The sequence below is a fragment of the Rhamphochromis sp. 'chilingali' genome (assembly GCF_963969265.1).
Source record: "Rhamphochromis sp. 'chilingali' genome assembly, chromosome: 15".
NCBI lineage: Eukaryota > Metazoa > Chordata > Actinopteri > Cichliformes > Cichlidae > Rhamphochromis > Rhamphochromis sp. 'chilingali'.
Window position 1 is genome coordinate 25,174,976 of NC_137942.1, and position 13,781 is coordinate 25,188,756.

The following is a 13,781-nucleotide window of genomic DNA, read 5'->3' on the forward strand; positions in this document are numbered from 1 at the left end:
CTCAAATTCGACGGCGGAAACTGCCGCTCTTCTTCCGCCTGATTTGGCTCATACGTCATACTCTTCCGTTCAAGATGGCAGCAGCAATGGACGTGGATACACCAAGCGGTACTAATAGCGCAAGCAAGAAACGATTTGAAGTAAAGAAGGTATGGCTGTAAAAAGTCTCTCACCGGGGAGTTACTAAGAAGCTGTCTAATGTGAACAATGGACGCTATCATAGCTCAGTGCCGCTCACTGCCTTTACTAAGCTAACGCTAGCATGCTAACTTTAGCGCTATGTCACTGTGGCATAGGACACTAGGCTTGTAGCTGTTAGTAACGAATACCCACGAATTTGCACTTCCCATTAAGGGGCCGAGAATCAACGCCCTTACAGATATCTCTGAATTAATAACAAAGGTGTAATGGGCAGAAACACATCAGCTGTTCAAACGGTACCCCGGCGGAATTAGCCTAGCTACACATCACACGTAATTTTTGTTTTGTATTTAAAAATAATGTTTACACGTTTGACATGCTTTCGATGGCGACTGTGTGTCTCGTTCTTATGCTATTCTTTTCTCAATAAGCTAGACTCAAATGATATATTTAGGGCCCCATGCCTTAAATCTCTAATGATTTGAGGACTTCTATAGAGTTTACAGTAACATCTCAGGCGTGTTTCTGGGATGGGGAAGTGGATAAGGCCCTCTTACAGACACTCAAGAGATGCTTTTGCTTCTTCTTTTTCAAATCAAAAGACATTTGACACTCATAATGAACCAAAGTTAAAATATATATTTTTAAATAAAACATATGTTTATGTCATGTTTGTTATTAAGCTCAAAAAGTGCCCCTCAAGTCACAGCAGTTTGTGCACTGCTGGCCCTCGTGTGGTTCAAATAAGGGGATATAGACATTTTTTAAATTAAATAATCTCCAGATTATGAATCTTGGATCATATATTTGTGTGATTTTATTTTTCCCCCCTCAGTGGAATGCTGTGGCGCTCTGGGCCTGGGACATTGTGGTGGACAACTGTGCTATCTGTAGGAACCACATCATGGATCTCTGTGAGTTCAGTTTTACATTTTGGTCTTTGATCTCTTTGGTGAACATTTTGACAGTAAATGAGGTTTGCTTATCATTGTAGGTGATATGGTGCTTTTTATGTTGACACATTTCTCTTTTCCCTCCTCACCCATTAGGCATAGAGTGCCAGGCCAACCAAGCTTCTGCAACCTCTGAAGAGTGCACTGTAGCCTGGGGTGTTTGCAATGTAAGCTTCTATATAACATGTACAGTGTGATCAAAATGGTCTCAGCTCCCCTTTAAGACCATTGCTCTTTGTTTGAATTGCACTGTGGAAGAAAAATCCTGATCTGACCACTTGATTTTCTCTGTTTTCTCTCTGTCTTTGCTGTGTGTGATTGGCAACAAAAGCCAATCACACACAGCAAAGAAGATGAAAATGGGTGTCTGAAATTATTTTTTGGGAACAAAGGAGGAAGTCATAGGAAGTGTGTGTGCCCTGCACTCCACAGTTCAGGTTGTTTCTACTGAATGATCTCCCTGGGACAACTCAGGATATCACAGTAGAACTGAGTCTTCACAGTCTGACCCTGGTGTCTGTAGCACTGACAGTTGTTGATGCTCCCTGTTCAAATTTGGCATCCATACTGAAAACATGCAGATTCACAAAGTCAGATTAGGACTTCTAAGGAGTGATCTTAAAAAGACGATGACAGGCACCTCTTGTAACAATCATCTCTGCTGCCAGGAAGGGCAGATATAGGAAGTTCTATGTATCGGGCAGAGGTGATCTTCCAGATGATATATCATTATCAAAAATGATCAGCATGCTGATCCATAAAGGTGAGAGGAATCATGTTAAACACAAATTAATATTAGTATAACTTCTGAAGCGATTTTCCCAACATTGATCATAATGAACTTTAATAGGAATTTCCTGCACAAGGCTGTTGTGCTTATAAGAGCTTGCTCATGCCAGGTTTATATGCAGGAACTATACATGCAATGAACACTATTTAAATGGAAGGTTTTAAAGTTTCCCAAATCCTTAAAAATGGTTTTAAATAATCTGGGATAACTTGATCCTCTGGTCATTTTGTTATTTTAAGCGCACATGATCTATTTCTTTGTTTTCCAGTTGTGCCTCAAAGTTTGATTGTTGTCGTGTGGAAGTACAAAGAATTAGTATTAGCAGTATTGCCAGGTCTCTCTTGGAAATGAGATTTTTGCCTGGATAAATAAAGGACTAATAATAAATAAAATACATGATACTTAAATATTGTAAACCTGAAGTAAAATATCGATTTTCCACTAGAGAAGTTATTTTTGTTAAATAAAATTCTTTTAGGTAGTTTTACCATCCTTCTACTGTTTCTCTTTTCCAGCATGCTTTCCACTTCCACTGTATTTCTCGCTGGCTGAAGACCAGACAGGTGTGTCCTCTGGACAACAGGGAGTGGGAGTTTCAGAAGTGAGTACCATGCATTACATTGTATACAGTTTTACTGTGTGGTCCAATCACAAGGGTTTAAGGGGTTCCTTGGTTAACAGTGCATTTGATCATTTGTTGACCCGCAGAGAAAATTGTTTATTCTTTAAAACTGAAGAGCTGTACTGACAGAACATCCTCTCTGTCATGTTTTCACAGATATGGACACTAGCTCGTTTATCCTTCACCCCTTTGTTGGCTTCTGCAAGCAGCACCCTCACTTTATCCTTGTTCTGACCCGCTTATAAAAGCTGTTTCTCATGTATTTTGTTCTGGTATATTGTAAGTACAGAAATAAACAGGAATCTTGTGAAAAATACAGCTTGTGTGACTTGTGTTGTCGGAATTTTAAAGAGGAAGGGACAAGCAGCACATTTTCAGGGGTTGTGGGCAAAAGACTGAGTTAATGAAGGAGATCCAAAGGACAAATCAGCCGTCTGCTGTGACAGGACAGTGCTCAGTCAGATCTGCTTTGATAAGAGCCCAGCCGGCTGCGTGTTAGAGTGGTAATCCTCTGGCTGAAAGACAGATGTTGTGGATGGATTAAGTAGCTGGTGGCCCACTCTCCCACCAGGCCGGATTTATCAAAGTACCTTTAAAGACCCACATTTGGAACCAGCTGATGTGTTTGTAAACAGATTGAGGCAATGATTATGACAGGTTTAAAGATGAGTCGAGTTTTCTGATCATTCTTTCCAGTTTAATTATCACAGGAAAACTGAAGTCAAAATAAAAATGAGTGAACTCTTTTACACATGACATTTAACGGGAAACAGAACTAGAAATGCAGATCAAACCTGATTTGCAGGAACAGAGCTTTTATTTTTGTGAATTTTTCCAACAGGGTCAAACATGTTCAATACTTTTTATAATAATACGTCTGATAACAAGAAGGGCCCACAGTGGTGTGAGAGTTCAGCTCCGTCCACAGAAAGAAAGAAACCAGTAGCTAAATCATAGTGAGTATTAAACAGCGGTAGAAATGTTTCTAAGCTAGCGTCTTAATGCAGGAGGCTCCCGGTTTGGCTGTTCATGACGCAGGTTAGAAAACGTCAACCTGTGGTTTAAGTGAATTCCCAGCTGAGATGTGCTGGACGGGGTGTATAAGTATCAGACCTGACTCCTAACCACCGGGCTGCTTTGTTGACATGTTGCTAAGTGCTAACAGGTTGATTAAGAACATTAAAAAAAAAAAAAGAAATTGCCAATCTTCCTCTACACCATGCCAGATAACCCGTCACCTGCTCCCCTGTTTGAACTACACACAGTGAATAATTGTTGAAAAGCTTTGCTCTCCAGATTGTTTCACCACATATCCAATCGTTCTTCTCTCCCATTTCGGTCCCGTCCTGTCTATGGCTGTGGAGGAGCTCCAAATTTAGAGCTCAGCTTGGTGACGAGGGCCATGATTTTGGGGTTGTTCTGATACTTGGAGATGTTGGCCGGGTTCTGGGCGACATCCTGGAAGGCGGCCATCACCTCAGGGTCCTGGAGTTGGATATTGGACAAAAATGGGGTCAACTTTGCTCACCCAGGGCATTTCCAAATCAGCTTAACAAAAACTGTTGGATGTTTTTTTGTTTTTTTTTTAACCATAGGTCATATGGTGGTCTTACTGATTCAACAATGCATAACAGCCATGTGTGGCTGAATGATTTATGTCAGGAGTAGGCAACTCCAGGCCTCAATTGCCGGTGTCCTGCAGGTTTTAGATCTCACCCTGGGTCAATACACCTAAATCAAATGATTAGTTCATTACCAGGCCTCTGGAGAACTTCAAGACATGTTGAGGAGGTAATTTAGCCATTTGAATCAGCTGTGTTGGATCAAGGACACATCTAAAACCTGCAGGACACTGGCACTTGAGGCCTGGAGTTGCCTACCCCGATTTATGTACTGTTCAGCATAAGAACTTGATTTAAATCCAGACACACCAGCCTGTCTGGCACCAAGAACAATGTTGTATTGAAAGCCACTTAAATCACCAGTATGTTGCTCAGTCTGAACTTCAGTTTGTCATCTGGATCATGTCTACATGCCTAAAGGCTGCTGCCATGTGATCGGCTGACTAGACCAGGGGTCAGCAACCTTTAACACCCAAAGAGCCATTTGAACCCGGTTTCCATGAAAACGAAAACACTGGGAGCAGCAAATACTTTTTGACATCTAAAATGAAGATAACACTGTATATATTGTTTTTTACCTTTATGCTTTGTGTGAACAACTAAGGTGTGTTGCTTATGAAATCCATGAAGTGCTACAGAGAAAATTACATTTTATTTATGTAATTAACACATTTTGAACTCCTAAAGAAATATAACAAAAGGAAAGACACCCAGCTGCACTAAAATGATCCAGCAAATAAAAACTGTTGTGAGCCGCCACCCTTATTTGGGCTTTTGGATCCTTGACCTGACTTTTAAAAAAAATAACTGGAAAAAAAGTACTATGCTGCTAAAAAAGAAAAATAGATATTTGCAAAATTCTGCCTAAATATGTATTTTACCCGGTTAATGTGTCTGGCGGGGCGTGGTCTGCAGCGCCACTGCAGGGGAGGCGGACACACCTGAGCGGCACACGCAATCACGCCTCGCCGCCTTAACGTCTGTGCCATCTATGCTGTTGTGTTGGTGTGTGTCGGGCTGTGAGCTGCAAAGCTACAGCCGGCTGTATGCGTAAAGCAACCGTGAGTGAAAAGTGGTCAATAAAGAGAAGCTGAAAAGCATGTTCATGCAAACATCGTCAGGTCTGCCGTGATATGTTTACAATGGGACTTCTGCTCCTGAACCTCTGCACACAGCATCTGCAAATCGGGGCTGTACGAAGTCACTTTCATCTTTACGCAGGACTGTAAGCTGTCATCTGTGAGGCGTGAGCGGTGTTTGTTTTTAACATAGTTCACGGTGGAGAATAGCTGCTGACATAATGTTAAAGGTGACATCAATGATTTTTAAATGTCAAAACGATGAGAATTTTTCCTAAACCAAGTAGAAATACAGTTTCTAGGTATCTGCCTTTATTGAGGTGCTGGCTACACTGTGCAGACAGCTTTGTCAGTGAGTAAAAATTAGAACAACAACTAAATTCATCTCCATGCTGCCCTAAAGGCTAAAATAATCATTTGTTACTGTGTGGAAAAACAACCAACCCACTCCTGAAGCTCCCTGGTCTAAGTGTGCGCATCAAAATTGTTCTATTAGCCGTCCTGTCTACAAGACTCTCCTCAGCACCGTGTTACGTGTTAAAATAACCAACCCTAACCATGGGACAGCTGTGATGTGGAGGACAGAGTTAGTCACCTTCATGGCATTAAGCAGCTCAGGATCTTTCAGGAGTTCACCTAGACCAGCCATGCCGGGACCAGCTCCGGCTCCACCTGGGAATCCGCCTGGGAATCCACCCGGACCTGCCAAGCAATGATTAGACTTATACTTGCACTTATGTGTCTAATAAATGGATGCATAACAGAACCCTGACATGAACACACAGCTTCACACATTGTTCTCACCCTGGACGTTGCAGACACGGGATGATCAATAAAACAATCAGTGTTTACAGGAGTATAAATTATGGGACTCCATCATAAGGCATTCGGCAGTAAAATGAGTTGCTTTTGCTCTCCTACCTGGGAAGAATCCTCCTCCAGCCTGTCGTGCTTCCTCTTCCTGTTGCAAAACAATGAATGAGACATTCATCAGTGTCATACAGTTTTTGGATTTTTTCACTCCTGGAAAATCTGTGGAATTCCTCCCAGCAACTCACCCTCTGAGCCCGTGCGTGCTCCTCTCTGGCTTTCTTTATCCGGTCTTGCTTCTCTTTGATCTCCTTCTCTTCTCTCTTGCGCTCATATTTGCGTCTGTGCTCTATGATTTTGTTGGCCTGAAAATTACAAAGAGTTCATCTGCATTAAGATCGTGTAAACAGATCAGGACTTTGCTGTTTAACTGCAACCTTCTACATATTGAACTACCTGCATTACTGTTCCCACCAAAAAAATGAAACTGTGGCAAAGCGTTTTTTAATCTTTCTGTTCACTTCACTATTACCTTTGGCTGGACCTCCTTCAGCATTGCACTGGCATCCTCATCATAGTCCAGTTTACAGGCTGTGGCCAGGTCCCTGGCTGCCTCCTCCCAGTGTCCCAGCAGCCTGCAGCAGGACAAACATCAATTTACTGACAATATTTGGTTTCCATTTCCAGTTACCTTCTTCAGAACTTTAATAACTCACATATTTAATCACTTTAGGACTTATATGGCTGCTTGAGTTAAAGGTATTTCTAAAAGCTCCTAAAAAGCCTTCAGTTGATCCAAAATGCTGCACCTGTAGCACCAACAGAGACTAGACACAGAGATCAAATTTCTCCCACATTAGCTTCTCTTCTCTGACTCACTGCTAAATCCATAATTGAATTTACAATCTTTTTCCTCACATATAAAACCCTGATCAATCAGTCCTCATCAAATCATCCTGTTACTCTCATAGAGCACTTCACTCTCACACTGCAGGCTTACTTGTGGTTTCTAGAAGTAGAATGGGAGGCAGAGCCTTCAGCTTTGAGGCCCCAGTTTGGATTCAAGAGACAGACACCCTCTGAAATATCCTTTAGTTAAGAAGCCACTACTGGGCAACATTACATTTTCTCTACTTTCATTTGTCGTCATCTCCCTATGCACTCCTTTTTTTCCTTTTCCTTCACCCCCAACAAGTTTTTTTTTTTAATAAATAAAACCGAACTGAACTAATTGAATACAGTGAAGCAGAGCTGACAGAGATCTGCTTAACATCACCTCCCTTAATCTGACTCACTGAAGTGTTTTTGTCTGTTGTTGGTGCTATTTGGAGCATTTTTAAGGCCCCATTCACACAGGCCAAGAGGGAAAATGCACATTCCTCCATCTGTTTGGTGATTGGTGGTTGCTGAGGGCTGCTGGCTGTTGCTAGGTAAAAGAGGGTGCTGTACCAAAAAACCTTGTCACATGTAGTTTGCATGGAAGACATCAACTTGTCTGCAAACTTTAAAATTTTACTCTCCGACTGGTTGTGAAAGCTGAAAAAGTGTGACATGAACCAGAAATGGACAATATTCGCCTTCAAAATAAAAGCATGTCTTATCACTGCAAACATCATGAGCACTGACCAGCCCATTTAGGGGAGTAATTCAGGCCTGAATGATGCTTTTGCGGAAGTTTGGAATGAGAGTTTGGCTATGTTGCCTGTGCAGCAGAAGCTCTCTCGTACCTGTGAGCTTTCCCCCTCCACTTGTAAGGCTGTGCAGAGTCTGGATTGATGCTGATGGCTCTGTCACAGTCTCTTATGGCTGCGTTGGGTTTCTGCATCTGGATGTAGACACTAAAACGAAGAGAATAACCAGTTACACTCAAAGGCATTCAGAACAGACTGTATCTGAGGGAAGAAGAGGCGGTGGTTTCAAATGAAGGACACAGTGGACTCTCACCTTGCTCTCTTGGCATAGAGGATGGCAAGGCAGGGGTTAAGCTTGATGGCTTCAGTGAAAAGATCCAGAGCTTTCTGCAGATCACCTAAAATATATTTAAAATGAGACATTACAGATCATAGAGTCCTTTTAATTTCTTCTTCCATGTACAGGGAGAAGCATTCAGGAATTGCATTCACTGTTCATTGTAAACAGACCATCAACCCACCTTCTCCTAGAGCGTTAATGGCCTCCATCTTCTTCTCATTGGCCTGGTCCATCATTTCCTCTGTGACCTGTGGGAGAGTATGGATATCTATGCCTCAAGTCTCTCTAAAATTTAAAATATAGTAATTTCTCTGTCTCTGAATCTTAGTCAGGGGCTCAGCTTCCAACTAAGATAGGGTTAAATTTTGATTTAATGTATGTGCATAATTTTACCTCAATGTCTTCAAGCTCGCCCATATCCTGCGGGTCATCAATGTCTGGCTCGATCACTCCCTCTCTGTCGATTTCTGAGAAACCAAACACAAAAACATAACATAAATAATTAAGACGGGAGCAGTTTGTTCTATAACTTGGAGGGTAGACAATTACTCGCATCAGCATCCCTGCAGGACTGAACCATTATTGTTGGCGGGGAACGTTTACTCAGCTCCACACTAACTGAAATAAGCTCAATGAAATTATTGGTGTAGCTTAAAAACAGGTTAACAGCTAGCAAAAACTGCACCACATCTCAGCTACCAACAAGGGATATAATGTAAAAACATTCTATGTTGGGATGTTACACCAATTTTTATGTGACCACATCAGAACTGTTACATATCAGTGAGCTATTTTTCTGCACATGCGTCCAGCCACATCTCCACTGTGCTCCATCTGTCGATAGCATTAGCTTTTTCAGCCTGGATGGAAAAAATTCTATCCTGATCTGAAATGGCTCAAGTTGAAGCCAATTGGACTTCTTTTGGGTTTCACGTCTCATCCAGTAAGCCCCTTCAGCTCTAAAAGCTCACGGGATTGTCAGCGTGGAAACACGAATGGTGGTTAAATCAAAACTGGATGTAGACTGCCTCCTGTTCTCTGTCCAAAATGTGAACATTAGAATCCTCAGGAGAGCATCCTTTGTCCTTTAAAGGCAAACATACAGCCCAGTCTCATCCTGTAGAAGAGGTGTTGTGCCATGTGGCTGTGGAATGGTCGCTCTCATGTCTATAACCAAGCACTCCTCTCTGCACTGAGTTGTTTAGCTAGGGTTTTTGTCTGAGTGTGTGGCTGGGTCTGTAGTGCCGTGGATGACAGCGTTATTCTCCCAGTCACTGTGCTCCTCACTGGTTGATGCTTCAGGTTCTTTTCGGTGCATTTTTGGTGACTTGATAAAGGCCCAGTTTGGATATCTTTTAATATGTTTATGTCTGTGTGTTTTCCCCGGCATCCTCCTTGGTGAACTTAATGTTTGTATCCTGATGGTAACTGTTCAAGTAATTTCTCTTTAGTATTCTTACTTGATTCTTGTGTTAACTCCCTCATTGTTATAGTTTAGAAATATTTAGAATAAGGAATTTAGATGATTGCGGGTAAGCTCTGAGTCTGTTTCAGTACTAAATAATGATGTTAAAATGCTTTAATAGGATGTAAATAGAAGTGTTTTCTGTTTATTTATAATTAATTAAAACATTCATTGATAAATAAAGGACTAGCAGTTAAAGTGTACTCTATTAAAAAAAATCTTCTGTAAATTGTGTTCATTATTTCATTTAATCTATTAAATTTACAGCATGTAAATCAAAGCTCCAGGCTGTCATGAAACAAAGTGTTGAGTGGGGCATACAGTACCTATTTCACTCTCCTCGCTCTCAGACGGCACAGCAGGCGCAGGCTCAGGCTCAGGAGGCGAAGCTGCGGTGGGTGGAGGGCCACAGGGACAGCCACCCTACAAGTCAGAAAGCACGCTTTGTTACGATGAGGTGTAATTTCTGACATTAGCATGAAGTAAAAGGCAATTAAATAATATTTTAGGCATCACCTGGCATGAGTCACTTGTCTTGGGTGGTGGAGGGATTGTTGCACCCATGCTGCAAAACAGAACAATAAAATAAACACAAAACATTAAATTTTAAGACATTGTTTTGGAGGAAAAGCCTAAACAGATATTGCAACAGGGTTACTTCACCTGAACATATTGCTTAGTTAATTTCTCAACATTTTAGTGTAATCAAATCATATACACCATCAGATTTAAAGTTACGTCCCTCTCCTTGGTACCACTTCACTGAACCACAGCATCTAAAACTGCAAAAAGTGAGCTTAAATTGAGTAAAACAAGCAGCGCACAAAGTAAGGCCACTTTAATGATCCCTGGGTCGCTGGTTTCTGATGATGATTTTGAGATCACATCCTGTGTTGCGAGACCCAATCTTTGTGGCGTGTTGGCCGGTTCTGCACCTCTTGAGTTTTGTAACTTGGTTCGTTGCCCCGCAGAAGTCGCAGGTTGTTTGAAGACACAAGTGTACGATCGTGTACTGACGCCCGGAGGGAGATATTGCAACTGTTTGAAAACGTGTGTAGAAAGAATCAACCCCCCCCCCCCCTAAAAAAAGACACTCAACAAAGTCTTGGCTTCAAGTTTTGACTCCTTCTCTTTCTTATCGGCACTTGTGATGCGATATTGTCGGAGCCCTAACAACTATCATTTAGGAAAATACTGCAGCGACTTTTTCATGGCTTAACAACCAGTATAAGCCTTTATCTGTGTGATGACGGTACGGAGTGAGCAAAGCGATCACAGCGGACGATATATTGGCACCTTAAAACATTCATTCCGTGAACTTTGATTTGAGATTTTGGCCCACATGCCTCTATGATAATAATTGTGAGGACAGATGCTGAGAAGGTGTACTCACTAGCCCCTTACCCTACCTAACCCTATTTAACCTGTCCCAAACCTTTAAAGACCGTTCTTTTATCCCCACAGGAAGTTGTGTCAGACCCCCAACAATCATAGTGGGCTCCTGGTGAGCCCAAGAGTGTAGTAAAACAAAACCTGTATTCAAATCCATCAGAAAACTAATGATTTGTAGTTAGGTGTTAAAAAATTAAGTTAGAGCTCAGCAGCACACACATATATCAGATCTGTCCTTTGGTGGGTGTCTGAATACTAGTAGTCTAGTTTTTAATGTTTTGGCTAATTGGTTTTTAATTCAGTTTTTCCAAGCAGTTTATTTCCAAAAATTCTCAGCAGCACAGACAAAAGTCTGCTACTTTAGTTAAAGTTACAGTGCTGAAAATCTCACCACCAGATGTCAGTCTTTTGCAGACTGCAGTCAACTGATTTCAGCTTGTTTTTAAACCCCCCCAATTCAAGTGCATAATCCCATCGAACTTCTGCAGGACAAACAACTGACTGCAGTTCATCTGTATTGAGTACAGGCTGTCAGTCAGCTGTTTACCTCAGTTGTCAATGTGTTTCTAGGTCTATTTACACTGGAGGCAGCTGTAAAACTGTGAAAGCTTTGAAAGAGTCTGAAACGAATCGCTTTCTTCAGATAACAGTGTCACTGAGGTTTGTTTATCACATGGAACAGCGATTTTTAGGACACAAGAGACTAAAATTACCTGGCATAATGTTAGCTTATAACCAACTTTTGTTGTTTAGCCTGCTCATTGTCTGCTCAGGAGGGTCGCGTGTCTAATCGGCTGACAATACCCAACTGTGACAATATCAAGAATAAATAAGCACGTTTATGCACGTTTCTGTGTGTTAGACCTCTCTGAGTTCAATTTAGGAGATGAGGCTTGAGGTGAGGAGCAAGAGGATGATGTTTTATTAAGATGCCATCGTGCGTTTTTCACTTCTTTGGTGAAGGGGACCGATAAAACCTAGGTGTAACTTTTCATATCTTGAGTGGGAAGGCGCAGACACAAATTAAATCTCACCTCCACCGTACGCGAACGCTTACGATTTCTCTGCGGCCTCTGACGTATGCTGCTGGTCTCTACCCACATACAGTGATGTACATGTCAGTCACTGTATTCAAGTTTGCAGGGTAACATGGCGGCTTCCATAAAGTGACACCTGCTCCTCTGTATTTTTTTAAGAGAACTAATTAGTTTATGAGAACCTCAATTTGTTGGAAATGTAATTACACACTAATCGATGCATATTCTTAAGCACAATATCTTTTTATATTAAACAAACTCAAAAAAAATAAGTGACTGCACCTTAAAAATATATACAAATAATAGTACCACAGTCCGAGCTGTTCAGATGAAAAAACAAAACAGTTTTCTGCATTGCAGAGTTGAGGTATTAACATCAACGGAAGCAAAACAACCTCTGGGGTTTTAATTTAACAATTAGTTGTGTTGTGAGGCTTTGCTTTGTGCACCCTACGGTGGGGGGGCCGTGTTCTTTACCGTTAGGTGGGCGGAACAGGGCATGTGGTCAACTCTACAGTCTGTTTCAGATCTCACCTAAGCACTTGTTTTGGCATTATGAAAAAAAAAAATCATCTGTGATTCCTTAAACCAGGAAGACCAGCATTAGACAATGGCTTCCCACTGTTTTTAGCAACAGGTAAGTTCCCAGTGTACTGACTTTAGCAGCCACGTCCGGAAGAAGCCCATCTCTGGAAGATGCAGGATCCCGGGATTAGCCTCGCACAACTGCACGAAGCCTTTCAGCTCGGCCACTTTCCGTGGGTCCATGCTGCAGTTTCACGTCCACCAGACGGAGCTCTAGGTGCAGGGGGAAACCAGAGAGGAAAAACAATCAACAGCTTAGCAAAGTCCGGAGTTGTGTTTAGCTGCACGTAAACAAATGACAGCATCCGTAAGCTAGGTATGCTAACGCACAAGGATTGAATGAGCGTGCGCAGTAACCAGCTCCACAGTTCAATATAAAACCAGCACCAAGCGCTACTGAAGCTTTATAAATGAACCAACCACGCAACGCCTATGAGTATTGACTGTTTCAGGGGTCGTAGGTCAGAAGTTTCTAGAAATGTGAATTCATCTGTGACGCGGCGACCGTTTGACGCATAATAACGTCGTTAGCTTGCTGCACCGCGGGCCATGATTAATGAAAATAGTTCGTAGATGCAAACATTATTTTCAGGAATAAAAGCAAACTCACCCTGCCGAAGATATGCCTAACTGACAGTTAAGGAAAAAACACACAGAAGAAGCCTGCAGTCGATGTTAGTACTATAATACACCTTCACCGACAGTGGCGTCGCTCCTGGGTTTTCATTCAGGCGTGTTATCGGACAGACCAAGGAGGTAAGGGTGGTGTGTGCCCTGAGCATGGCCTGACAGAAACGGTTCCGCTTCACAGCGCGTGCGAATCAACTCAGCTCCCCCAAACTTTGTAAACCCTAGAAGTACGAGATTATTTCATTAGAGGGGTTAATGAACCCAAGTAGTAAAAATGTTAACATTATTTTCTTCTTATATAAATATCTGTAAAGAGAAATATTAAAAATTAATATTTAATATAAATATATATATAAATATTTAATATTCTTTCTACTGACATAGTGAACAGCATTTCCTGTAGTTGTACTGGATCATTTTAATATAACAGTGCATTTAGATTTTTTTTTTACTAGTCATGGCTGTATCAGCATCGTGACAATAATAATAAATAAATTAATAAGCACTTTAACAGGCAAACAGTCACAAAGCGCTGTATACAAGAAGAGGAACATAAATACGAAAAGTTAGTGCAATAATAGGCAATAAAAACATACAAACCCATCCCACCTTGAACCTTGTCTCGTTATTCCCTGAAATGTCACGCTCAGGGTTAAAATGCACAGGCAGCATGTTACCTCATCA

At 41.5% G+C, this 13,781-nt stretch overlaps 2 protein-coding genes across 5 annotated transcripts; one reads left to right on the forward strand and one right to left on the reverse strand.

Annotated features, from left to right (window-relative positions):
- Nucleotides 1-21: 21 nt before the first annotated feature.
- Nucleotides 22-2,822, forward strand: rbx1 (ring-box 1, E3 ubiquitin protein ligase; the record flags this gene model as incomplete). Of its 2 annotated transcripts, XM_080905007.1 has the most annotated exons (5): nucleotides 22-149; nucleotides 977-1,055; nucleotides 1,191-1,261; nucleotides 2,400-2,485; nucleotides 2,663-2,822. In XM_080905007.1, the coding sequence occupies exons 1-5, from the start codon at nucleotides 75-77 to the stop codon at nucleotides 2,673-2,675; spliced, it is 324 nt and encodes a 107-aa protein (XP_080761133.1). In that variant the 5' UTR covers nucleotides 22-74. The 2 variants fall into 2 exon arrangements, with proteins under 2 accessions (XP_080761133.1, XP_080761134.1); XM_080905008.1 differs by lacking the exon at nucleotides 2,663-2,822 and having other exon boundaries at nucleotides 2,400-2,489.
- Nucleotides 2,823-3,676: 854 nt separating this feature from the next.
- st13 (ST13 Hsp70 interacting protein) lies at nucleotides 3,677-13,236 on the reverse strand. Of its 3 annotated transcripts, none has more exons than XM_080905004.1 (13): nucleotides 13,078-13,236; nucleotides 12,541-12,680; nucleotides 9,970-10,018; nucleotides 9,780-9,876; nucleotides 8,382-8,455; nucleotides 8,170-8,236; nucleotides 7,962-8,046; nucleotides 7,745-7,855; nucleotides 6,550-6,652; nucleotides 6,266-6,382; nucleotides 6,129-6,168; nucleotides 5,803-5,909; nucleotides 3,677-3,991 (listed from the first exon to the last, which is right to left on the reverse strand). In XM_080905004.1, the coding sequence occupies exons 2-13, from the start codon at nucleotides 12,648-12,650 to the stop codon at nucleotides 3,857-3,859; spliced, it is 1,095 nt and encodes a 364-aa protein (XP_080761130.1). In that variant the 5' UTR covers nucleotides 12,651-12,680; nucleotides 13,078-13,236; the 3' UTR covers nucleotides 3,677-3,856. The 3 variants fall into 3 exon arrangements, with proteins under 3 accessions (XP_080761130.1, XP_080761132.1, XP_080761131.1); XM_080905006.1 differs by lacking the exon at nucleotides 13,078-13,236 and adding an exon at nucleotides 12,888-12,997; XM_080905005.1 differs by lacking the exon at nucleotides 13,078-13,236 and adding an exon at nucleotides 12,798-12,915.
- Nucleotides 13,237-13,781: the final 545 nt, after the last annotated feature.